General features: G+C 46.0%; 2 protein-coding genes across 11 annotated transcripts; one reads left to right on the plus strand and one right to left on the minus strand.

The window, feature by feature from the left end:
- Positions 1 to 1,564: 1,564 nt before the first annotated feature.
- LOC148387928 (abl interactor 1-like) lies at positions 1,565 to 12,207 on the minus strand. 6 transcript variants are annotated; one of them, XM_088396765.1, is made up of 12 exons: positions 11,755 to 12,207; positions 11,168 to 11,223; positions 9,290 to 9,457; positions 8,393 to 8,569; positions 7,698 to 7,712; positions 7,388 to 7,494; positions 7,110 to 7,250; positions 6,694 to 6,794; positions 6,350 to 6,565; positions 5,175 to 5,261; positions 4,365 to 4,553; positions 1,565 to 4,294 (listed from the first exon to the last, which is right to left on the minus strand). In XM_088396765.1, the coding sequence occupies exons 2-12, from the start codon at positions 11,168 to 11,170 to the stop codon at positions 4,119 to 4,121; spliced, it is 1,380 nt and encodes a 459-aa protein (XP_088252891.1). In that variant the 5' UTR covers positions 11,171 to 11,223; positions 11,755 to 12,207; the 3' UTR covers positions 1,565 to 4,118. The 6 variants fall into 6 exon arrangements, with proteins under 6 accessions (XP_088252891.1, XP_088252892.1, XP_088252887.1 ...); XM_088396766.1 differs by lacking the exon at positions 11,755 to 12,207 and adding an exon at positions 11,475 to 11,721; XM_088396761.1 differs by lacking the exon at positions 11,168 to 11,223.
- On the plus strand, positions 9,622 to 25,211 carry LOC148387929 (acyl-CoA-binding domain-containing protein 5-B-like). Of its 5 annotated transcripts, none has more exons than XM_088396769.1 (14): positions 9,622 to 9,715; positions 12,641 to 12,765; positions 21,116 to 21,239; positions 21,963 to 22,035; positions 22,358 to 22,502; positions 22,607 to 22,639; positions 22,909 to 23,022; positions 23,158 to 23,373; positions 23,465 to 23,550; positions 24,048 to 24,201; positions 24,310 to 24,509; positions 24,590 to 24,640; positions 24,714 to 24,832; positions 24,916 to 25,211. In XM_088396769.1, exons 2-14 carry the CDS (start codon positions 12,687 to 12,689, stop codon positions 24,926 to 24,928), a joined length of 1,407 nt encoding a protein of 468 aa, XP_088252895.1. In that variant the 5' UTR covers positions 9,622 to 9,715; positions 12,641 to 12,686; the 3' UTR covers positions 24,929 to 25,211. The 5 variants fall into 5 exon arrangements, with proteins under 5 accessions (XP_088252895.1, XP_088252894.1, XP_088252896.1 ...); XM_088396768.1 differs by lacking the exon at positions 9,622 to 9,715 and adding an exon at positions 12,276 to 12,431; XM_088396770.1 differs by lacking the exon at positions 9,622 to 9,715 and adding an exon at positions 12,276 to 12,431 and having other exon boundaries at positions 23,158 to 23,367.
- Positions 25,212 to 25,371: the final 160 nt, after the last annotated feature.

The raw sequence follows: 25,371 nt of genomic DNA on the forward strand, positions 1-25,371 counted from the left end.
CCTCTCCTGCTCTCTGAAAAACAACAGAACAACGGTTCGCCAAAATAACAAGTACTAATATTCTGTATAGCTATCGAGCCTACTCGAGGGTTAAATTTTCCGTCCCATCAACTTGGCTTCATAGCAGCTAGTGTGGAGTAATGAGAAAACGGTGAGAAGCTCCCAACCACACCAACATGTTGCTTTAACTGCATACAGGAAACACTTGGGGACTCCTTTCATGCAGCCAAGTCTCAGTAAAACCCTCTTCAATACTCGGCTCTTGGCTTCGGCATCCGTGTGTAGGCCGCCGCTTTGTTGGTTCATTTGTGCTTCAATCTCTTTCAATACAGCTTGGACTTTCGAGGCAACGTGTGATTGGATTAATGGATGCTTAGGGCAGGAAAGTGCAAGTGGACTCACTCTATATGCTAAATATACAAACGAGGCAAATGAAAGGGGGAAAGGGTCAGGCTACTGTATGATCACTATACAGACAGGTGAACAATGACAAAAGATCCTTGGGATTGAGCTGAAAAGTGAAAATGGATTCAAATGTGCCAATTTCATATGGACCTCATCAGCCCAGCGTAAAGTTGAATGGACTCTGTGTTTATAGCGTATGTAAACAAAGTGAGCCTACCCCTGGAGTAGGAAACGGTTTCAAGACTGTAAATGGATGAATGGCTGAGGGGTATTCAGGCAGGGTTAGGCCTATGTTTCATATTTTAGGTTCATATAAACGTGGAAGAAAAGCAGCACAACGGAGACATCGCTGGCATCGCTGTAAAATGCGTCAAACTTTGCTGTTGCTACTTGACCTTTTGATCCGATGGTGTGATGGATTGTAATAGTTGAGTGTATGTTTTCTCCATCCTTTTGACAAATCCGTATGACTTCAAACATCAAGTCCATAAAAAACTAAATGAGTCAATCGATGTGTAAATATGCATGCGTGACTCATTTGATTCTGTCCGAGGATTTTAGCCAGGCAGTATGATATGAATTAACTTGAGTTACATTCTTTCTCAAATGATGACCATGTGAGATGAGCTCTATAGCCACGTGGCCCATGGATGAAGTTTTTGAAGTTAGACAAGGTTACAAGAGGTGATTGGGGCAAATTGCTTGGCGTCTACCTCACCAATCTGGTATTGATCTGGCAGCCTTTGAGGTAACAAAAAAAAAATACTATCTAGGTTGACACAGTAATGTGAGGTCATCATCGCATCTGGATTAGACCATGGGCCATGGCGGCCACGGATTCTGTCTGAAGCGTATAAGCCTCTTATGGTATAAGAGTGAGTGGCCAAGAAAAACATTGCAGACAACTGACTGAGGCAATCACAGCCCAAGGTTTGATTCATTATTGTGCGCATAAGCTAAAGGGGAGCAGGTCAAAGAATAGGATGAGTCGTCATCATCATGACACAAATGTCATTGAGGTGAACTCCTCCATGCCATATGCTGTTACTGCACTTTGCCCTTTGCTGGATTTAAAGAAAACTACAAGTCCACCAAAGAAAAAGTTTGTGCTTGAACTTATCTACTCATGCAAAATGAAAAAATCTCTATGAACATGAAGTATTTTTGTCAATGAATTGTTTATTACAAAAAGACTGTACATGAATTTCAATGAACACATCCTATGTACAAATCGAGAGAAGACAAATATTCGGTTTTCTTCTCGTAAACACTTAAGTTACCAATCTTTTTCCCCCATCATACGAAAGACGCACATAGAAAAAAGAAATCGGCATCCAGACATGTGATGCCCTGAAATGACGCTATGTGATAAACATTATAAAGTTCTGCACATTAGTGGTTGACCCATGATGTCTCTATGAAAAAGTATCAATAAATCATTTACATACAAAGTGTGAGCAGACGTTTGTTCGCTTCTCCAAAGCAACAGTGGATGTAAAAACAAGTGGAATGCAAAGCTAGAAATACATAGAAAAGTCATTTTAGTTCCCCCACGCGAGTCACCGCATGATGGAAAAGTACAATCATAAATGAGATGTATTCACAGGCAATGTTTACAAACGTTCATGCACGTGGATGAATGAATACTGAATCGGCAGCATGTTTTTTTTTTTTTTGGAGGTGGGGGGGGTCTTCATTAAAATAGCAAAAGGCATTCCGATTAGGTTCATTTTCTGAATAAGCCCCTTTGATAAACAGTGCTCAACATAAATGTGCACACATCCTTTGAAAAGTCAAATTTTCATCAATTTCAGTGATAACGTCATTTTAGAAATTTAGAATATTAAACTCAGCACGTGAATTGTTTTCCCCCCCAAATATGCAATTTATTGCAGTCATTTTTGTGCATTTATATTGACTAATGCTATATAACCAATTCATGAGATTACATTTGTGTACTCATTGATGACTGCTGTAAATGATTGTATCACGGCATCAGACAGCAATCTACGTCAGGCATTTTTCAGCTCTAGGTTCTGAAATTCTATACATCCAACTGGTGGGAGGAGTTTGGAAGAAAAAAAAAAGTGTTTCTGTCCATACAGTTTGTTGGTTGTCAATCACGCCACTCCTACAGTAACTACATTCACTGCATTGCAGAGACGATGACAATCAAAATGGCTGATTGTTCTCCCACTGGAGAAAAACAAGGCGACCTTGTTACATTTCTCTTCTGATTCGAGGTTGTTTGGGTTGATGATCACTGTTGTTAAGCACCGATGTAATAAAGCACCATGCACGCACGCACGCACGCACGCACGCACCAGCAGAAAACAAGTATGCGTGACATTCGGGACTAGTCCGATGCAGTCAGAGAAAACGACAGGAGCAAATACATGAGCTCACGCACACACATACGCTTGAAGACGAAAGAAATTTGCGACAGTGTCTGGACAGCACATTAGCAATATGCAGTGGCGATGACTGACGGTTTCCACGGTACACGTGGAAATTCATGCTCACGTGAAACCAATCCAAATATGTAATCTACTCTTGGCACCACCTCCATTGAAACAAATAGAAATTCACTAGGGGGGAAAAAACAGACAAATGCACTTTACTGTACTGTTAGCATCTCACGTCACACTTTACGTATGTACAAGTTAGAGAGCAGAATATTTTGGGATTCTACATACACCCAGTTGAATATTTTTAAAGGGATCCCACAAATATCATCTAAAACATTAGAAAAGGTGTATTGTACGTTTTCGAAGATTTGTTCACTTCTTGTTCTTTATCCATTAGTGGCACGTTTACAGAGGTGGCTCGTATGTCTGCCTCGCAATAAAAAGTTCTGGGCTTCAATGTGGCTCAGGCTTTTGTGTATTAGGTTCTTCCTGTGCTTTTGTACCTTTTTATCCAGGTTAGTCTTATTTCCTCCTGCTTGAAAAATGCGTGTGCTAGGTGCATCTGTCCTTTGCTTGAGTGGCCAGTCAGTATGTAGCAGTGGCCAGTCAGTATGTAGCCTTCCACTCATGGAAAAGGACAAGCTCAGGTTTACACACGGCAAAAAATAAAAGCGGCAGAAATAAAAGGAGGTTTTGCAGATCTACTAAATCATTTTCAGTGTTTTAGGTAATATCATCATAAATCCCTCAAAAGTCATGTTGCTTTTTTCCCTCTGTAATATCGCTGGAGGCAGACAAAACAAGTTTGACATTCAGCCGTGTGCTAATGATTGTTTTTTTTTCCCTTGATAGGTTCGAGTGGAATTTTCCGGGTCAGTCTGCGGGTATACAGCGCAAGAGGGCACAGCAACACAACAAACGGTACGTTTCACTCTCAGTGATGGATGCAGCACTTTGTGGAAGAACTGGACTGCAAATATGATACTGGCTGTGCTGCACTAACATATGAACTCAAACATTGCAAAATATTCCGCCTTCTCATGTCTGACGAGGCAAAGAGTTGAAAAATTGCTGCTGAAATGCTTTGATCGCCTCCCTTCACGTTGTAAACGACAGAAATGGCTCTTCCAAAAGCTTCAGCGGCCATTGTGCTTTTCTCAAGCCGAAATGGGACGTTTCCAAACACTTTGCCATGGCACTTCATTCAAAATGACAGATGAGAGCTGCAAGAGCCGCGTTCATCTGTACACCTTCATTGTTTTACCTTCGAATCCATTTGAGGTGTGTGTTTGATTGGATTTTTCCCTAGTCAGCATAGTGCATGATGGACTCCACGTAGTTTCCCGGGAAGAGTCCGGTGACTCCGTTACAGATGCCTTCGAACCAGCCGTCGTCGTTCTTCTTGATAATATAAATAATGGCTCCTTCCATAAAGGACAGCTCATCCTCTTTGTCCTTGCTGTAGTCGTAGATGGCCACAACTAAGAAATGACAGAAAAGAACATTCAAATAAAGTGAACGCTCCTGAAAACGGACGTCGTTTCGACTTACCTTTCTCTAAATAGGCCTTAGGGGCCCAGTGAGGATCTCCATCGGCATAGGGGTCACTGTAATGGACAACCGCGGCCTCCTCTTCTTCATAGTCGACAGGAGGAGGAGGAGGAGGTGGGGGAGAGGGCTCCTCAAACATACCCATGTCCTCGGGCGGAGGCGGAGGAGGTGGGGCTGGGCCGTCTGTTACTGAAGGGCAGCAAAAGCAAACGTTATTATAGTGAATGAAAATTAAAGCGGAATAAAATAAGAATACTGCTAACTGACAATAACGGAGGAAATGAAATGAATTACTATAGCACACTCCAGCAATTTTAAATTCTCATCAACCTGCAGTCACCTTGTATAATGGCGAAGATGAATTCAAAAGAAGATGCAGTCATCTTTCTCCTCAGTAGAGGGCAACAGAATTCATTTGTTTGAAATCTGGAGCATGTACTCTATAGTCCAGAATGATGTTTTTCTATACTATTTATCAGAAAAGCTCAACATCAAAGTGTCTTTTTTAGAGACAGGCGGAGGATGGACCGGGAACTAGCGTCAGGTCACATTTTCACCCCTCAATGGAGCGAGAACTGGTTGCAAGCTTCATGTGATCCGTCACCGTGGCAACAGAAAAGAAATCCCAGGGACTCAGCACACAATAAGTGCAAGCAGAGGTATGAGTGCGAAAAGTCACCGAGCGAGCGGAGTCAATGTTGAGCGGTATATGTATGCTGAGAAACATTCTCAGCAATCCACATGCTGCTTCAAACCGAATGCACCCAGCAACAATGTCTTGAACCAGCAACATCTCATCGGAGTACTTACTGCTCTCCTGCATTCTGGCCACAAAGCCAGTCAGAGGGATCTGTGGGGTCAGCTGGACCATCGGGGGAGGCGGAGGAGCCACAGAGACTACAGCGGCACCAGATGAGAAGAGGCGGCGGTGGCAGCAGAGAGAATGTTGATGTGGTTGGTGGACAGAGAAAACAAGTGAGGAGCCAAGTAACAACATGGAAGAGTGAGGACTGAAGAAAGGTGAGGACAAATGCATCAAGTATGTGAGGCAAAGTGTAGTGCAGAAGCATTGAAAAAAATCAGGAATAATTGCTGTTGAGAAGCAGACAGAGGATTTGGACCGTTCTAAGGTAAATTGGCTCCAAAGATGAGCGAATTATTAAAATATTTGGCAATTAATTTCAATACAAACAAAAGTGACTACAGTTTAAAGAAGAAAAAGCAGAAAAGGTTTTAAAAAGTCCCAATGATCATCATCTCACACACACGCACACATCTGGGTGTGGTGAAATGTGTCCTCTGCATTGAAGCCATCCATCCCCGTGTGATTTTGATCCATCCCCTGGGGGAGCAGTGAGCAGCAGCTGTGCCCCCCGCGCTCGGGAATCATTTGGTGATCTAACCCCCCAATTCCAACCCTTCATGCTGAGTGCCGAGCAGGGAGGCAATGGGTCCCATCGCAATAGTCTTTGGTATGACCCGGCCGGCCGGTTGAACCCACAACCTTCCAGTGTCAGGCCGGACGGACACTCTACCACCAGGCCACTGAGCTGGCACGCCAGGCAGTGTGTACTGTCTATGTCCGTTTGCTGTAAAAACATTTCAACTCCAAGAGGATGTCCCAGTTTTGGTAGCCTGCTGGGTCATTATCGCTTCCCATGTAAGATCCCAAACCTCCTTCCTCTCTGTTTTATGTTGTCCTACGGGAGAAGCCATGAGAGCAAAATTGCTCAGAGTGATTTTGCTAAGATAAACTGGGCCGTTCTCCAACGAATCAACAAAACAAAATGAGTTTCCCTTTTTTTCTTTTTTTTTTTTTTTTTTTAAATTAGAAGCAGCTGTTACCTGAAATGTTTGCTTATTCCGTTGTAAAAGGACACATTTCAATCGGAAATATCAATTATGAACAGCCAACATTAGATCTTTGAGCTCTTCAGCATAAGCACGGACTAAAAATGAACTCCTAGCTAAAATTGCCCAGTTACCTGAATTCTGTGAGAATGCTGGGCCCCCGTTAATATGAGGCTGCTGAGAAGAAACAGAGGGAGCGCGGCGATACGTCCCCGTGGCTGACACCATGGAGGCTGAGGAGGTGGTGGAAGAGTTATGACGTGAGATCTGACGAGAGATGGTGCCAAACTGGGACATGGGGATCGGACCCAGCCCGGGACCTTGTGGCACGGAGGCAGAAGATGCCGCCGCTGTGGGAGCGGGAATAACAGCTTTACAGTCTGACAAATCCGTTCTGTGATGAACTTCAAATAGCATCCTTTGAGATCCTGTAGGCTTCAAATAGTACGAAGGTGAAAAGATAGCAAAGACGATTCACCTTGGCTCATACTGGGAGGAGAAGGCGTCGGGACCGCCAAGGGGACGCCCGCGCCACCGCTTCCGCAGTTCTCTCTGCCACCGCTACCGCCACTGCTGCCACTGCGTATTTAAAAAAAAAAAAGATGTGTGAGACAAAGTCCATCCAAGCGTAATGGTTTCTCCCTGCCATGACATGTCACCGTGGTAACGGAGTCTGCTTTGTCAGATGCCAAATCAGGTTTGAAAGGCTACCGGCTATTCGGCTATTTGTCTGCCTCCCATCATGAGAAAGTGTGGCCTTGGTTGACACGTAATGAATGAACATCCTTGTTGTTGAAATGTGTATGAAAAGACATTTGTCAGAGAAGGTTCATTTAACTCCGGTTCCCTAAAGTGTGTTTGCACCTGGATAAAGAAAGGTGAGATCAGCTGTACCTGTGTGTCCGGGGCCTCTGATTGAGGGAGGCTGTACGTGCGGGGCTCTGTTGGCTGCCCAGTCGGGCTGGACTTGTCATGTAGTCATTGGGCACCACTGGAGGCTTCACCGGCTCCAGCGTTTTGTAAGGGGTGTTGCGCCTAGACCCCAAAAAAAAAAAAATTGCGGTCTTCCAGGGAGGTCGAACCCGTCCTTAAATTCCGTTTTTTTGAAGAGGTGTGTCTCAATAACACCTACTGAATTTTTATTTTTATTTTTTATTCAAATCAACTCTTACCCCAAGGTACCGCGGCCGGCCATTGGGGGGCTCGGGGGTTTCTGGGTTGGTGGGTTTGTCCTAGACAGTGTGCCTCCTCCTCGTCCTGCCGCATTGTTCCCATTTTGCTGAGGGGAAAAAGAGCTGTTCAGGACACTTGACAGACATTGGCATGTTCCCTATTAGTGACAATCTTTTAATTACTGAGCAAAAAGTTGGTTGGTTGGTTCGTTCGTTCATTCATTCATGCGAGTTGAACAAATGCACATATCAGGTGTCGTTTTAATGCATTGTGGTAAAGAGAAAAGAAAAGGTAACTATTATCTCTTACCTTGGCTTTAAGCCACTGAGTGGAAGAAGAAGAAGAAACAAAAAGATATGCTCATTGGTTAATGGTTTAACAGGCAGTCATTTCTTTCAGTAACATGAAGTGACAAGCTGCGAAGATCTAGTAATGAGAGGGAAAATGTCCTGGTCTGCCTGCCTGCCTGCCTGGCATTGAAATAGAAATAATCAATGGTGTCATTTTGTTTGATGAACTGAATCTGCGACTGAGATGTTCGCAAACCAGAAGACAGACAGACAGACAGACACACACTATCTTGGCAAACTGAGAAAGCCGGATGAAGATTAAACATGCCGGCAGCAATCAATGCCGACAACATTCAAAAGGACCCAAACGCGTACACGCTGCTTTGTGAAAAAAATGAAAAAAGAGGAAGCAGCGAATGGATCATGTGGAGAGCGAATACACATCAAGCGTGAGGCAGGAAAGAGTCAACAAAACATTTCCTCCGGATTCTATAGAGAGAAAGCGATGGGTCACATTTGGCAAACAGGACTGCTTCCTGTGCGCTAGCTACTAAAGGCCAATTGGAAGCTGGCACATTTACTAGCATGCTAAGAAAAAAACAAAACAACGAGCATTAAAATGCAGTACGAGTTTGGATTAAAAGACCGGCTAGGGAAAAAAAAAAAAAAAATCATTGATTTTATTTGGGCAGAAATGAGCACAATCCGGCTTACTTTGACTCCGTGGCCCACATCATCCAACAGTGTGTAATCGATTGGTTTTCGAATGTACCGCACGGGCCGCTCCATGTTGCCCGGGGCGATGATCTTGTGGGTGCGGGAGGTGTTTTTATTGGTGGTCAGGATGCCAATCTCACGACGGGCAACTTTCTCCTTGTGAATATCCACCGTCTGCGGGAGATAAAGCAAGAAATGAACAGCCATTAAATGACTCTGTTTCTTTTCTCCACAGCTAAATATAGCAGCAGCCTGTTCCACCCTACAACCTGCTGTAAGATGGAGAGCAAATGGAAATAGCATACAAGTACGTAGTGTATATACACGAGCAAAAGTGTTCGGAGGAAGAGCGGCCATTTTGGAGCACGTCCAGAGAGCATCAAACCGTGCGTGCTCTGTCCTGAAGCTTGTGGAGTAAAACGGCAGTTGAAAACGCTAAGCAAGCGTGAGTGCCAGTGTCGGGATCTCATTTGGACCTTGACAGGCTCAATGGAGCACACGGTGGAGAGAACATTCACTTTTTGACAGGCAGGGGGCATGACTTTGCGTCGCACGCAAAGAGCATGGCAAAACGAGTCATGACGAAAGAAGGGCTGGGGATTTTCGCCAGCTCTTGTATGATGAATGCCCTTTCCATGCAGCTGTAATTGGGAATTTATAGTTGGACTGACGGCTTGGCATCGGCTTGGTTTTGAGACCTGCAAGCTAAGTGCTTGAGATTGACGGTACCGAAGCATATCATAAGTCGCTGTCAATGCACTTCCGTTCCTTTCAATTCACCTTAGCGGACTTGTGAGCCGGTAATGCTGGTCCATGGAGTAGTTGAATGTTATTTTGGAAACCATCTAGTCATTCAAATAGAATGATGCTGGTGTGACGAGTACTTTTTTGTACCTGGGAGATGTGGTTGATGGAGGACTCCATGCGTCGTAGCTGCGACGCCTGGATGTCCAGTAGCTGGAGCACATTGTTGGCTAAGGCATTGATTTGGTATGCCACGCTGGCCAGAGACTGGGTGGTGTACGACTTGGTCTCCTCCAGGGCCTTCCTCTTGTCTTGAGCCTGAGCAAAGAGAACAAAAAGACAGTAGAGAGCTTAAGATCAGGGGATGCTTTGAGAATAATTGTCCATTTTTGTCGATGTGAAGCCCTTTGAGACTGTTTGTGATTTAGGGCTACACAAACAAACTTGACTTGACTACACTCTTTGTTTTATTTGGAAGACTCTGTCAAGATTAGCCAAGCGATGAGTTGATGGATCTCGGTGCTAACAACTTTGTGAATCTCCCAGATGGACATCATGGAACAAGTGTCCAGCCAAGTGAGTAGGAATACCAAAACATTTCATATAATCACACACCTTCACCCGGCCGGCTGCATGAGCCATCTGTTTCCGTGTGTCTTTAAATCGCTAGACTCTAGCTGGGGTGTCAAACTCCTTTTTTTTCACGGGCTGCATTGTAGTCATAGCTTCAGGTTTGTTCGGACCTCCTCAGCGGGGCTCTGTCGAACCCCTGGGACCGACTCACCGAACCCCTAGGGTTTGATCGAACCCAGGTTAAGAACCACTGGTATATATACGTATATATATATGTATATGCTACACTATGCGAGTATACAGTATGCGAGTATAAGAACACAATAATCATCTAAGCAGCTAAAAACAGTGTATCCAAATTTCCATGTTTTTTTTCTAAAGGTTTTAACACTTGGATTTCATGTTACTCTGTTCAGGCTCAGGGATTATCCTTTCGGTCATTTTAATTCTCTCATCGAAAATCCCATCAATGTTGTTTAAATGCCCCCCCAAAATTTGCGATGACTCATCATTACATTTAAAAGGTGTGTTGGTGTAATAATACCACCATTATTTATTCTTTGGGAATTAAGATAGAGCTTGTCACTGTACCAGAGATACTTTTGGAGAGAGAGAGAGAGAGAGAGAGAGAGAGAGAGAGAGAGAGAGAGAAACTGCCTAATCATGTGATCTTAAATGACCTTGCCAAAGGAGGAACAGTTAGATACTTATGAGACCACCCATCAATTTGTATTTGACCTGTCTTTCACACTTAAGTTTTTATTAAATTGTAACTTTCATTATTCTCAAAGCATAATATGGTGGTCCTGTTTCTTGCCCGTGAAAGCATTCACGGTGAGCATTATTTCATGTACTGTATCAGGAAACATGTCATCTGAGTAGTAATGCCCAAATTTGCCACATTTTACCATAACACTGTCATGTACACTGTTTTCTGGGTGGATGAATGGTGACAACACGTGCATTATTATTTCAGCCGAATCCGATTTAAATGGCTATGCCATTCATACACCTGTACATACATGCACGTATTCGGTACACCTGCAGTCTGAGATCCACTCCATGCTGATACCTTGATATATGAGTTAATGACTTTTTGATGAGTTTAGAGTTCCATTCATGAAGCAGCAGCAGCAGCAGCAATAACCTAATGCGACGAGTGAAACTTGCTGTTAAAAATGGTGTCGAACTGCACGACATCACATTGACGTGTTCCTAGCGCAGAGTATTTGGGTTACCTCGTTTGGCTCCAAAAAGGGAAAATAGATTAGAGACGCTCACTTTAGCAATACAAAGCATTTGTGCACAAATACAAGCACAAAGCCTTTGCATTGGCTCATAAATCCATTATGAGTGTACATCACCAAATATGCAGTCCTCTCACTCACTTGCATTGGAAATAGCCTATCCATTCAATTCCATCACATTCAACTTGTAATATTTGGAGATACGAACCATACATTGTCTATTCGGGGTGGTTGGGCGATTTGAGTCCCAGCTTTTCTAGTATTCTGTAAAAAAAAAAAAAAATGGGATGCTCGCTCACCATTTATAAACGGTAGAAAATGCTGTATTACGATTCTTCCTCAAAATGTTTTAACGCTACAATGAGGCAATTGGACATTTGTTTCGACATAGTAAGTGACAAACGAAAGACCTCGTAAAAAGTGTTATTTATATGTGGATCAGCAGCAGCAGCAGCACGTTACGTCGTAAACTGCAGTCAGTGACTAAACACTCGGACAACGAACGACAGACACACCCTCTACTGTACAAAAGCAGCAGTAGGTCGTAACACAGCGATGGCAGCCTCGGTTTCCCCAACTCCAAACGATTTGTCCTACTCTCACGACATGATTCGCCAAGATTGTAATGGTGGCTGAAAATGACACTTTTGTATCGTTTCGAAGATCATTTCCCTTCGAAGACGCGCATTTCCTGTCGCTGTGGTCTCACACGCTTCTCCCACCATGGCACCGCAGACACGACGAACATCATCATCATCATCATCAAATCATCGACTGCGATGTCAAATATCTTACCTGGACATAGTTGTTTTCGCAATATTCCGCTACCCGGGAAAGGTTCTGGTAGCTCTCGACAAGAGCGTGTTTACCGGCAGGGATTTCGTCCTCTAACAACATTTGTAGTTCTGCCATCTTACATCCCTTTGCATTTCTCTCCTCTCCCTGCCTTGTTCAATGAGGCGAGGCGAAGCGAGGCGAAGCGATGCTGCTGCTCTGCGGCCGGGAGAAAGAGAGCGGCTCCCCCGTCTGGAATAGCGGAGCGTAACTTGTCATACACAATAGCCAACGCGATGATGACGATAATAATACGGATCAGGATGACTCATTAGGCCATTAGATTATTTACTTGATTAAATTCAAGAGTTATGTAAGGGAGTGATAGATATATAGATATATATATATAAACTCCGTCACACATTTGTACGTGGCTAAAATAATCCAAGTCATTTGCGTTCGCTCACCCGAACCGCGCCGATGCACTACATTTCCCACAAACGAACGCGGTTTAAATCCCCCTTCCCAAAGCATTGTGGGAAATGAGGAACGCCCCCCAAAGCTCATCTGATTAAAAAAACAAAAGAACCGACATATCCCAAACTGATTGTACCGTACGTGCCCTGTCGATTTGGCTCTTCCGACTCGACATTCATTGGTAACATTTTGCTTCTTTTCAGTGTCAAGTACACTTCATGGTGAGTTCCAACAATTAAAGTCCCATATATTTCAATGTGCTTACTTGTTATCAATAACCTGACAAAACGCGCGCGCAAACCATTTCTTCTTATTAAATGAGATTGGTTATCATTTCGTATTTACAATGACTGTCAAATGAAAAGCACTGTTATATCAGATTGGAGTTAGTTTTGGAACATTTTCGTCATCGTAATTTCATTGTTGAAAGGTGAGGGAGTGAGTGAGGGAGGGCTCTCGCGTTGACGGCTGTCACCATGGCACAGGAGGACCAGCACACCCTGCAGGCTAAATTCGCTGCTGCTGTCAAAGTGATCAGGAGCTTGCCAAAAGAAGGTACACTCCTTTTTTGCTTCTGTTCAGAATTGATACGATGGTGTTAGGGTTTTTTGAAGTGGCTGAATTTGTTCAACACAGAATGACGTACTAGTGTGTAACGTATCCGTTCAAGCTGACCTACATGTAGAGTTTTAGGCTCACCTTCTGTTCATCGAGCTGATTAACGGAGCAGTCAAGTGTAATAACCCCTCCAGAAGACATACTTACTATATTGTAATCAGGGCTGCGGACTCGGTCGGATTTTTGCACCGAGTCCAACTCCGGCCTCTTGAGCGCCGAGTCCGAGTCCGGCTGTCCATTTTTTCCGTTAATTCATGTGACTGCTTAGTCTTGATTCAAGGCTAACACACGACTCTTTCCGGATGCCATGATTATCCGAGGGACAAAATAGCCAATTATAGTATATGCAGAACGAACGCAACTGCTTTCACACTGGCTGGTTCGGCTTATATAGGATGGATCCCTTGCTGAGAGCGCCGACGTAAAAGTGAGATGGGATGGATAACATTTGCCCTGCCCTCCCGGAGTTGTGCTAGTTCATAACGTAGATCACTCGTGGCGTAGTCATAAATGTACGGTTGACAATTTAAGCGATAGAAGTGGATCCATTGGAACATAACCTACACTCTAATATATGATTTGACATGGTATTAAATGCGCGGCTTTACAAAAATAGTCATTGAAGCCCACCCTTAGCCCTGAGTGTCATTGGCATGAGGCAAAACGCTTGAAAACACACAGCCCAACGAAATAACCATTCTGAAACACAGGACATGTAAGATCGTATTTTATAATCACCATGATAGCTCAGACATTTATCTAAACACAAATAATGAGTGACGACCCCACAACTATCGAAACACATCAATGATATAAGCTGGGTGACATCATCGTCCTTGACATTGGTACATAATGTAAACATTAGCCGAAATGCAACTCAACGTGGCCGCGTTGAACGTAAGCAGGGCTGTGGACAGTATTCCGACGCGCATTCTCAGCAGCATGATGAAAATCAAATTGAACGTATTTTTTTTATTGCCGGATTCGGTGGACTGGGTCAAAATCAGCACCGAGTCCGGCAAAAACCAATTGAATCTCTTTTTGTAGTTCATCACTATGAAATACTAACACCGCTGTAATCTCCATTGTTTGTTGACGTCACCGCCTGGGATTGGGTATCGGCTATGTTCACATGAGTTAGCATCCATTCAAAGGTAACAAACTGTTGTCTAGTGTCGTTTCAGCCAATGCTAGTGGTAAAATCTTTGAACACACACCGATTGCGGTTTGTGTTCCAGAGTTGGCGCCGATTGCGCTTCGTGTTCCAGAGTTGCCGCCGATTGCGGTTTGTGTTCCTGAGTTACCGCCGATTGCGCTTCGTGTTCCAGAGTTGCCGCCGATTGCGCATGTTTGTTCCAGAGTTGCCGCCGATTGCGGTTCGTGTTCCAGAATTGCCGCCGATTGGCAAAGCAAGGCAAAGCAAGGCGAGGCCGAGTCCGAGGCCGAGGCCAAGGCCGAGGCGAGGCGAGGTGAGGGGAGGCGAGTACAAGGCAAGTACAAGGCGAGGCGAGGCGAGGCAAGGCAAGGCAAGGCAAGGCACGTCCAAGTCCAAGTCAAGTCCAAGTCCAAGTCAAGTCCAAGGCAAGTCAAGTCCAAGGCAAGGCCAAGTACAGGGCAAGTACAAGGCAAGTACAAGGCAAGGCAAGGCAAGGCAAGGCAAGGCAAGTCCAAGGCAAGGCAAGGCAAGGCAAGGCAAGGCAAGGCAAGGCAAGGCAAGGCAAGTACAAGGCAAGTACAAGGCAAGTACAAGGCAAGTACAAGGCAAGGCAAGGCAAGGGCAGGGCAGGGCAAGGCAAGGGCAAGGACAAGGCAAGGACAAGGCAAGGCAAGTACAAGGCAAGGCAAGGCAAGGCAAGGCAAGGCAAGGGCAAGGCAAGGCAAGGGCAAGGCAAGTCAAGTCAAGTCAAGGCAAGTACAAGGCAAGTACAAGGCAAGGCAAGTACAAGGCAAGTACAAGGCAAGGCAAGGGCAGGGCAAGGCAAGGGCAAGGACAAGGCAAGGACAAGGCAAGGACAAGGCAAGGCAAGTACAAGGCAAGTGCAAGTACAGGGCAAGTACAGGGCAAGTACAGGGCAAGTACAAGGCAAGTACAAGGCAAGTACAAGGCAAGGCAAGGCAAGGCAAGGCAAGGCAAGGCAAGGCAAGGCAAGGCAAGGCAAGGCAAGGCAAGGCAAGGCAAGGCAAGGCAAGGCAAGGCAAGGCAAGGCAAGGCAAGGCAAGGCAAGGCAAGTACAAGGCAAAGCAAGGCAAGTCCAAGTCCAAGTCCAAGTCCAAGTCCAAGTCCAAGTCCAAGGCAAGTCCAAGGCAAGGCAAGGCAAGGCAAGTACAAGGCAAGGCAAGTACAAGGCAAGTACAAGGCAAGTACAAGGCAAGGCAAGTACAAGGCAAGTACAAGGCAAGTACAAGGCAAGTACAAGGCAAGTACAAGGCAAGTACAAGGCAAGTACAAGCCAAGGCAAGTCCAAGGCAAGGCAAGGCAAGGCAAGGCAAGGCAAGGCAAGGCAAGGCAAGGGAAGGCAAGGCAAGGCAAGGCAAGGCAAGGCAAGGCAAGGCAAGGCAAGGCAAGGCAAGGCAAGGCAAGGCAAGGCAAGGCAAGGCAAGGCAAGGCAAGGCAAGGCAAGGCAAGGCAAGGCAAGTCCAAGGCAAGGCAAGGCAAGGCAAGGCAAGTACAAGGCAAGGCAAGTACAAGGCAAGTACAAGGCAAGGCAAGTACAAGGCAAGTACAAGGCAAGTACAAGGCAAGTACAAGCCAAGGCAAGTCCAAGGCAAGGCAAGGCAAGGCAAGGCAAGGCAAGTCAAGGCAAGTCAAGTCAAGTACAAGTCAAGGCAAGTACAAGTCAAGTACAAGGCAAGGCAAGTAAAAGGCAAGGCAAGGGCAAGGACAAGGCAAGGACAAGGCAAGGCAAGTACAAGGCAAGTACAAGGCAAGTACAAGGCAAGGCAAGGCAAGGCAAGGCAAGGGCAAGGGCAAGGACAAGGCAAGGACAAGGCGAGGCAAGTACAAGGCAAGTGCAAGGCAAGTACAAGGCAAGTACAAGGCAAGTACAAGGCAAGTACAAGGCAAGTACAAGCCAAGGCAAGTGCAAGGCAAGGCAAGGCAAGGCAAGGCAAGTCAAGGCAAGTACAAGGCAAGGCAAGTACAAGGCAAGGCAAGTACAAGGCAAGGCAAGTACAAGGCAAGGCAAGGCAAGGCAAGGCAAGTACAAGGCAAGTACAAGGCAAGTACAAGGCAAGTACAAGGCAAGGCAAGGCAAGGCAAGGCAAGGCAAGGCAAGGCAAGGCAAGGCAAGTGCAAGGCAAGGCAAGGCAAGGCAAGTACAAGGCAAAGCAAGGCCAAGTCCAAGTCCAAGTCCAAGTCCAAGTCCAAGTTCAAGTCAAGTTCAAGTCAAGTCCAAGTCCAGTCCAAGTCCAGTCCAAGTCCAGTCCAAGGAAAGTCCAAGGAAAGTCCAAGGCAAGGCAAGGCAAGGCAAGGCAAGGCAAGGCAAGGCAAGGCAAGGCAAGGCAAGGCAAGGCAAGGCAAGGCAAGGCAAGGCAAGGCAAGGCAAGGCAAGTACAAGGCAATGCAAGTACAAGGCAAGTCCAAGTCCAAGTCCAAGTCCCAGTCCAGTCCAGTCCAGTCCAAGGCAAGTCCAAGGCAAGGCAAGTACAAGGCAAAGCAAGTCCAAGTACAAGGCAAGGCAAGGCAAGGCAAGGCAAGGCAAGGCAGGGCAAGTACAAGGCAAGTACAAGGCAAGGCTAGTACAAGGCAAGGCAAGGCAAGTACAAGGCAAGTACAAGGCAAGGCAAGTACAAGGCAAAGCAAGTCCAAGTCCAAGTCCAAGTCCAAGTCAAGTCAAGTCAAGTCAAGTCAAGTCCAGTCCAGTCCAAGGCAAGTCCAAGGCAAGGCAAGTACAAGGCAAAGCAAGTCCAAGTCCAAGTCCAAGTCCAAGTCAAGTCAAGTCAAGTCAAGTCAAGTCCAGGCAAGTCCAAGGCAAGGCAAGGCAAGGCAAGGCAAGGCAAGGCAAGGCAAGTACAAGGCAAGGCCAAGGCAAGCACAAGGCAAGGCAAGTACAAGTACAAGGCAAGTACAAGGCAAGTACAAGGAAGAGCAAGGCAAAGCAAGGCAGTCCAGTCCAGTCCAGTCCAAGGCAAGTCCAAGGCAAGGCAAGTACAAGGCAAAGCAAGTCCAAGTCCAAGTCCAAGTCCAAGTCCAAGTCCAAGTCAAGTCAAGTCAAGTCAAGTCAAGTCAAGTCCAGTCCAGTCCAGTCCAGTCCAAGGCAAGTCCAAGGCAAGGCAAGTACAAGGCAAAGCAAGTCCAAGTCCAAGTCCAAGTCCAAGTCCAAGTCCAAGTCAAGTCAAGTCAAGTCCAGTCCAAGGCAAGTCCAAGGCAAGGCAAGTACAAGGCAAAGCAAGTCCAAGTCCAAGTCCAAGTCCAAGTCCAAGTCCAAGTCCAAGTCCAAGTCCAAGTCCAAGTCCAAGTCCAAGTCCAGTCCAGTCCAGGCCAGGCCAGGCCAGGCCAGGCAAGGCAAGTACAAGGCAAGTACAAGGCAAGTACAAGGCAAGGCAAGGCAAGTACAAGTACAAGGCAAGTACAAGGCAAGTACAAGTCCAAGTCCAGTCAAGTCCAGTCAAGTCCAGTCAAGTCCAGTCAAGTCCAGTCAAGTCAAGGCAAGTACAAGGCGAGGCGAGGCGAGGCAAGTACAAGGATAGTACAAGGCAAGTACAAGGCAAGGCAAGTACAAGGCAAGGCAAGTACAAGGCAAGGCAAGTACAAGTACAAGTACAAGTCAAGTCAAGTCCAAGCACAAGCACAAGCACAAGCACAAGCACAAGCACGAGCCAGACACAAGCACAAGCACAAGCTAGGCACAAGCACAGGCACAAGCACAGGCACAGGCACAGGCACAGGCACAAGCACAAGCACAAGCACAGGCACAAGCACAGGCACAAGCACAAGCACAGGCACAGGCACAAGCACAGGCACAGGCACAGGCACAAGCACGGGCACAAGCACAGGCACAGGCACAGGCACAAGCACAAGCACAGGCACAGACACAGGCACAAGCACAGGCACAAGCACAGGCACAAGCACAGGCACAAGCACTGGCACAGGCACAGGTACAAGCACAGGCACAAGCACAGGCACAAGCACAGACAGGATCGAGCACGGGCAAAGCGCTGGCATAAGCACATGCACAGGCACAAGCTTGCAGGCTCAAGCAGTAGCACAAGCACAGGCGTGGCGCAGCCGCAAGCAGGCACAAGCACAGGCACAGGCACAAGCTCGGCACAGTATTGTACGGCTCGGCGAGGGCACGGGCACAAGCACAAGCACAAGCACAAGCTTAAGCACAGGCACAGGCACCGCAGAGCACGGCACTGGCACGGGCGGAAGCACAGGCACGGGCACGGCACGGCACGTCAAGGCTCGGCACGGCACAGGCACGGGCAGGCACAAGCACAAGCTGGCACGGCACGGCACGGTACGGCACGGCATGACACAGCAAGGCAAGGCACGGCAAGGCTAGGCAAGGCAAGGCAAAGCGAGGCAAGGCACTGCAAGGGAGGGCGAGGCAAGCACAAGGCGAAAGCATGGCGAGACGAAGCAAGGCAAGGCAAGGGCCATATGAGGGCTAGGCAAGGCAAGGCAAGGCTGCGCAAGGCAAGGCAAGGCAAGGCAAGTACAAGGCAAGGCAAGGCAAGTACAAGGCAAGTACAAGGCAAGTACAAGGCAAGTACAAGGCCGGTACAAGGCAAGGCAAGTACAAGGCAAGTACAAGGCAAGTACAAGGCAAGGCAAGGCAAGTACAAGGCAAGGCAAGGCAAGACAAGTACAAGGCAAGTACAAGGCAAGGCAAGGCAAGTACAAGGCAAGGCAAGGCAAGGCAAGTACAAGGCAAGTACAAGGCAAGTATAAGGCACGGCAAGTTCAAGGCAAGTACAAGGCAAGTACAAGGCAAGAACAAGGCAAGGCAAGTACACGTACAAGTCAAGTCAAGACAAGTCAAGGAAAAGCAAGGCAAAGCAAGGCAAGTACGAGCCGAGGCGAGGCGAGTACAAGGCAAGGCAAGGACAAGGCAAGGACAAGGCAAGGACAAGGCAAGGACAAGGCAAGGACAAGGCAAGGACAAGGCAAGCGCAAGGCAAGCGCAAGGCAAGCGCAAGGCAAGCGCAAGGCAAGCGCAAGGCAAGCGCAAGGCAAGCGCAAGGCAAGTACAAGGCAAGGCAAGGCAAGGCAAGGCAAGGCAAGGCAAGGCAAGGCAAGGCAAGGCGAGTACAAGGCAAGGCAAGGACAAGGCAAGGACAAGGCAAAGGCAAGGACAAGGCAAGCGCAAGGCAAGCGCAAGGCAAGCGCAAGGCAAGCGCAAGCGCGAGGCAAGCGCGAGGCAAGCGCGAGGCAAGCGCGAGGCAAGCGCGAGGCAAGCGCGAGGCAAGCGCGAGGCAAGCGCGAGGCGAGGCGAGGACAAGGCGAGGGCAAGGCAAGGGCAAGGCAAGGGCAAGGCAAGGCAAGGCAAGGGCAAGGCAAGGGCAAGGGCAAGGGCAAGGGCAAGGGCAAGGGCAAGGCAAGGGCAAGGCAAGGGCAAGGCAAGGGCAAGGGCAAGGCAAGTGCATCAAAAGAACATTCCAGTCCAGAACGGATGTGTTATCCGTCTTAGTTAAACTGCATCCATTGCAGCCTGGTCATCCTAGAAGAGGAAGCCTCCCATCTGTGGTCTCTTAAGGTTTCTCATTTCCCCTAGCTGGAGTTTTGAGTTTTACCCTTGCCCTCTTGGGAGTTTAAGACCAGGGGATGTTTGAGAATATTTGCCATTTTTCACATGTCATGAGTGTTGTTGTTAGTCACCTAAATGTTGAACAGAGGCTGTGATTTACCAAAGTCGAATTCCTTGTTTGGCAGCCTCAGACATGGCAAATAAAAACCCTTGAATCTTGAACATTGTTACATAATGGAAACTGCTAACACCGTTAGCAAAGCGTGGAGAGGCACACTAGTTCTCATTTGTGTCTGCATGTTTGAATTTGTTTTAGGATTGCCCCAGCGAGCTAACACATCATGGAATCCGCCACTGAGGTTAGCAAAGCGTGGAGTAACACGTCGACAGACGATCTAAATAAGTCACAGTTGTTGTTCAACTATTCCTCTTTTTCTTTTTTTCATGACTGTAATGTAGCGTTGGCCATCGCCTGAACGCCGACGGCAGCTGCGCCGCCGTGCGTCAACTGATAAGTAACATTGAACGGGACGACGCCGTCGCTGCGCGGCGTATCCCCCAATAAATAGAATCAAGCCTTTACCGCGTTCAGGCTTCAGCTGCATTTGCTGTCCACCGTCCGTAGAGACGGCAGGCGGGCGGAGAATCGATTAAATCCCCGCGATCATTGCAATCCAAGGTAAACGCTGACATTTCAGGCAGCCTGTTATTTTTGACTGAGGGGTGTAACGCACGCCGGGCAAATGCATACTATAAGGACAGGGGAGCGCGGGAAGATCAGCGGCCGAAATGCATTAACGTCACATGTCATTATTATTTGGCGCCAAAAAGCCTCGTCTGCTGCCGCTAGACTCGTGAGGATGGCGGGCTGGGTGGGTGTCGTGAGGCCGAAATGCATTAACGTCACATGTCATTGTTATTTGGCGCCAAAAAGCCTCGTCCGCTGGCTGCCGCTAGACTCGTGAGGATGGCGGGCTGGGTGGGTGTCGTGAGGCCGAAATGCATTAACGTCACATGTCCGGGCGGCCATTATTATTTGGCGCCAAAAAGCCTCGTCCGCTGGCTGCCACTAGACTCGTGAGGATGGCGGCCTGTCGTGAGTGGTTATTTCGTCCAGTTGGACCAAGAAAGCCGCAAGACATACATTGAAAAGTTGAAAAAAATATCAAAAAATCAAAATATAATCCGCTGTGGAAATCAAGTAAGAACGCCACCAGCTCAAGCGTAGCAGGAGCTGGGGGGACAGCAAGCAAGCGATCCTTCCATCTGTGGACCCTTCTCAAGGTTTCTCTTTTTTTTTTTGAGTTTTTCCTTGCCCTTTTGGGAGCTTAAGATCAGGGGATGCTTTGAGAATAATTGTCAATTTTGGCTATGTGAAGCCCTTTGAGACTGTTTGCGATTTAGGGCGATACAAATAAACTTGACTTGACTTGACAAACATACTGCCGTGAAGCTGTGTAATGATGCATTACACAGCTTAGGTCACGGCAGAGTCGCAGGAAGAAAAAGGGAATATCGAGTCCGAGTCCACAGCCCTGATTGTAATAGACAATGATTGTAATACTCACGTTTACAATTTATCTTCTCTTCTTCAGGCCCTTTCCAGCTGTCGGATGACATGATACTGATGTTTTATAGTTACTACAAGCAAGCCACCATGGGGTCTTGCAGCTTTACCAGACCAACAGGTTTCTGGGAGTCACATGAAAAAAACAAATGGTAAGCAGTTCTTAAAAGTGCCGTTTCTATTTGCATGGCAAATATGTACTGTGTATGATTGTGCTAATTTTGCATCAATTTGCTTTCAATTTGAAATCGAGATCTGAAAAATTGTCATTCGTTTTTCCTTCGGCCACTATATGGCCTGTAAGAAAGATATTATATGTACTACTCTCACCTTGGTGAGATTTGTCACCACTCTAGTGTCCGCCCTGAGATTGAAAGGTTGTGGGTTCAAACCCCGGCCGGCCGGACGGCCAAAGACTATGACAATGGGGCCCATTGCCATCCTGCTTGGGACTTTGACTTTTTTTAGTTATATTCATCCGTCCATTTTCTGTACCGCTTGTCCCCACGGGGGTCGCGGGCATGCTGGAGCCCATCCCAGGCGTCAACGGGCAGTAGGCGCGGGACACCCTGAACCGGTTGCTAGCCGATCGCAGGGCACACAGAGACGAACAACCATCCGCACTCACACTCACACCTAGAGGCAATTCGGAGTGCTCAATTGGCCTACCAAGCATGTTTTTGGGATGTGGGAGGAAACCGGAGTGCCCGGAGAAAACCCTTGCGGGCACGGGGAGAACATGCAAACGAGGTGGAATCGAACCGGCACCCTCCTAACTATGAGGCGGACGTGGTAACCAGTGCCCCACCGAGCCGCCTTATATTCATACAGTATATTTATTGATTGATTTATATATTTCTATTTTGTATTGCCAGGAATGCATGGAACTCTTTGGGAAACATGACAAAAGAAGAAGCCATGAAGAATTATGTTGAAAACATCCAGCTGGTATTTTTTTTGTTTTGTTTTCATAACCAATTAAAACAATTGATGTTCTGTTTTACAAAAAACAAAACTTGCTTCATTTGTCAGATTTATAGCTATTGAATTTGTCTGAACAAAAACTAATCTTGGAATGGTAGAATGCTACGCATGACTGTAAAATGATGAATTCCGTTTAAAATTCCCCATGACTGGTCAAGATGGTACAATGTTGAGCGCTTACAGGTGCCAGTGGTGTAAAATAGTAGTTGTGAAATACTGTCAAGTATTCATTTACTCTTTAAAATAATGACTACTCGCTAAAATGATTCCAACTCTTCTATGTTAGATTTTAGAGACAATGCCAGTCTCAAATGAAGTGTCTGACCTGGTGCAACAACTTGGCAACTTCTACTTGGAAGAAGAGGAGGATGGAGGTGAAGACAATGAGGTGAACAGCAGACCTTTCACAAGGCCTTTTGCAAAGCAAGCAGGTATACGTATAAAGTAATTAGGCGCGAGAGGGATGCAAATACTTCTTTTAATTGTCTAGTGGTAGCTTTATTAACAGTCTTTCTTTTTTTTGTCTCGCGGATAGAGCTGCTCAGTCCAACGAAACCTGCACTGGAAGGCAAGTATTTAGAATCAAGAAAAGGAAATAATCAACTGGTGCTTCGAGTCAAACGTCATATGTGATTGGTCATTTTACATCCTTGTTCCACTTGCTGGCCGGCCCTTGTTTATTTAGTTTTGTTCAAATGTAGTAGAGCAAATTTGTCTTTCGTAAAGTCAATATTTGGTCTGACATTGACACCGATTTTTATATAAACGTTACAAACGTTGGTGCTTCTTTTAATTTGAGAAAGATTTAATCTGAGAATTTTCCGTGTCACTTTACAGGCTATGGAGATCTGTGGGACGATATACAAAACGTTCAAGAAGAAGAACGTGCCATGAGTTTTAATGGAGCAGAGGGGGTCAAATGCAAGGATGATGGTCAATATCCCCAAAAAGGTGAAATGAGTGAGCAGGACAACATAATCGACAAAGACAAGGCGGATAGAAAATGAATCGATTGTAATTGACATCAGCATTGCCAGATTTGTAGTTTATAAAACATCCTGTCTTTTCTTTCCACTCCCGTTACAGCGTGGAGCCCTGAGCCCAGGCTGAGGTGTTCAACCAGGAGGTCGAGCAGCAGTGTGGAAGCGAGCGTGTCGAGCAGCAGTGCGGAAGCGAGCGTGTCCTCGTTGACCCACAGCTCGCTCAATAGTGACGTGGAGGAGGAAGAGCTGGCCTGCACTAAAGAACACAGCACGTGCGGCCCCACCTACATGAACTATAATGAGCAACAAACTGGTAACGGTGTGCATTTCAAATGATTACAAGATTGTAGAGCATTTCATCATATTAGGATATTACAATATCTTTGGGGTTTTTTTTCCCAACCACAAAGATGCTGTTAAGAAGAACTACCACTTGGCAGACTCTGATGATGAGGAATTCTGTGATTCAATGGATCATCATCCAGCCATGGAGAAGGTTTGTTCCGCATTAAAGGATTACGTTCCACAATGTGGAACATTTGCATATTTTATTTTTGCTCTGGAAATGAGCTGAGAAAGTTCCCTGCGGCTGTGAAACAGTTTCTTCACGGTGCTCAACCCCCCCCAAAAAATCCTCCACCAGGTCGTAGCTAATTGGAACACATAGCAAACATTATATTCAGTTAAATGTGAGTCTAGATCAACTAAAAGGTCCCCACAATGATTTACAAAATACTTTATTCATTGTCTTTTAACACATTTTGAGATTCTACTCTTGTTTCAGTGTCACATTTGTTTGTATCGTTTTAATTGGGTTTACCCCATTGACATTAAGTGGTGCATGTGGATGCAGCTGATGCAGTTTCTGAATTTGAATATATTCGATTGTTTCATATTCTATTCGTGTGCAGTTCTGAATCTGCATTATTTTCTTTAAGCGGTCTACAAACCAAACTGAGTTGAGTTGATATTACATCATGTTTCTCCAACAAGATTCTGTCGACATCACAAATGCGGTCAGGTGGATCAACATCTGCTTTGGAAAAGGAGCAAGATCTTTGGTTTGAGAGCTCCTCCGACCTTAAAGCAGAAGACTACTTACTCCGAGTTGATTCTTACAGTAAAGACACTCACACGTTTCTTAGAGGTAAATAAATCAATAAGTGTAGCACATCTACACCTAAATATAAATTGAGTTCAAAGGTGTAAGCAGGACATTTTATATGATACTGTGACTTTGTGGGTTATCTTTCAGATTCTCAGTCGCCAAAGACCGCCTGCAGCTCTCGATTACGGTCGCCTACCCGTGGCAATGTGTCACACTGCACACGCCCCAGCACAACGTCTTGGGGGAACGTCAATGAGCAAATATTTGCAGCTCTTTTGAGATTGCAGGATGACATGACTGATGTGCTACATCGGCTGCACACTTTAGAAGAACTCACCGTAGAGCAGGTAAAACTCTAGGTCTTTCAAAAAATACTATGCAACAGAGGTCACGGTAACAGTGTTGTTCTGTATTTTATCATTTCAAGTCAAGATCATCGTTAGCACGGTGTGCAGATGCTCTACCTGTAGCACGAAAGGTATTCGCGTACACTATTTCTATCGGAGTGTTGAAATAAAAGATTGTCAGTTTATGTTATAACTTCTCCACAGTTTTTGACACCATTTTGGTGGCCATTTGAGCATTCTCCAATTACAATGGTGATGACAGCACTTTGGCCTGCTATTGCGTACGGTTTGGTCCAGCTATATTCACGACGAAAGAGACTTAGGTAAGCAAGCTACAGTATGTTTGGCTTGATCTTTTGTTTTTACTTGACAACATTGTAAAAGAGTGTTTGTTTTTTTCTTCCAGGAGAATCGTTTGAGTTGATCCTCACATTTAAATATTAGAATCCCTTGGTGTAATAGTTCCACTCTTGTTTACCTGACAGAAAAAACATCATGGAAGAACTTTGGCTAGAAATGACAAATGAACATGATGAAAATGGCAAGATTTGAACATTTTGTTCGAGCTTGGTGATTCATCACTTCATTTTAGTACAACAGACCATGCTATTTATTATTCCCTTTTTGGTCAAATGAACAATAAAAACGTCAACAATTATAGATGCCTCATTAGAATTACAATAAAAAACTGTTGAAACGTAATCGTTCTTGTACTTCTGTAAAACACCTCAGGACCATACTGCACAATTCGTTAAAGCTACAATTAGAGTCTCTTCAATGCAAGAACAGGTAGGTTTGAACAATATTCACTCAGGCCTGTAGGGGCCTTTACAGAGTTTCAATATTCGCCCCGTGTTTGCAG

The sequence above is a fragment of the Syngnathus floridae genome, chromosome 14 (genome assembly GCF_059516105.1).
Source record: "Syngnathus floridae isolate MCC-2025c chromosome 14, RoL_Sflo_1.0, whole genome shotgun sequence".
NCBI classification, from domain to species: Eukaryota; Metazoa; Chordata; class Actinopteri; order Syngnathiformes; family Syngnathidae; genus Syngnathus; species Syngnathus floridae.

Coding starts and splice junctions, on each gene's coding strand:
- LOC148387928 (XM_088396761.1), bottom strand. CDS start 11,871: ATGGCAGAACTACAAATGTTGTTAGAGGACGAAATCCCTGCCGGTAAA. Junction 6,566..6,693: donor TCCTCCCAGTATGAGCCAAG/GTGAATCGTCTT, acceptor CCGCTCCCACAG/CGGCGGCATCTTCTGCCTCC. Junction 5,262..6,349: donor AGCATTCTCACAGAATTCAG/GTAACTGGGCAA, acceptor GTGCCGCTGTAG/TCTCTGTGGCTCCTCCGCCT.
- LOC148387929 (XM_088396769.1), top strand. CDS start 12,687: ATGGCACAGGAGGACCAGCACACCCTGCAGGCTAAATTCGCTGCTGCT. Junction 22,640..22,908: donor AACGAAACCTGCACTGGAAG/GCAAGTATTTAG, acceptor GTCACTTTACAG/GCTATGGAGATCTGTGGGAC. Junction 24,202..24,309: donor CACTCACACGTTTCTTAGAG/GTAAATAAATCA, acceptor GTTATCTTTCAG/ATTCTCAGTCGCCAAAGACC.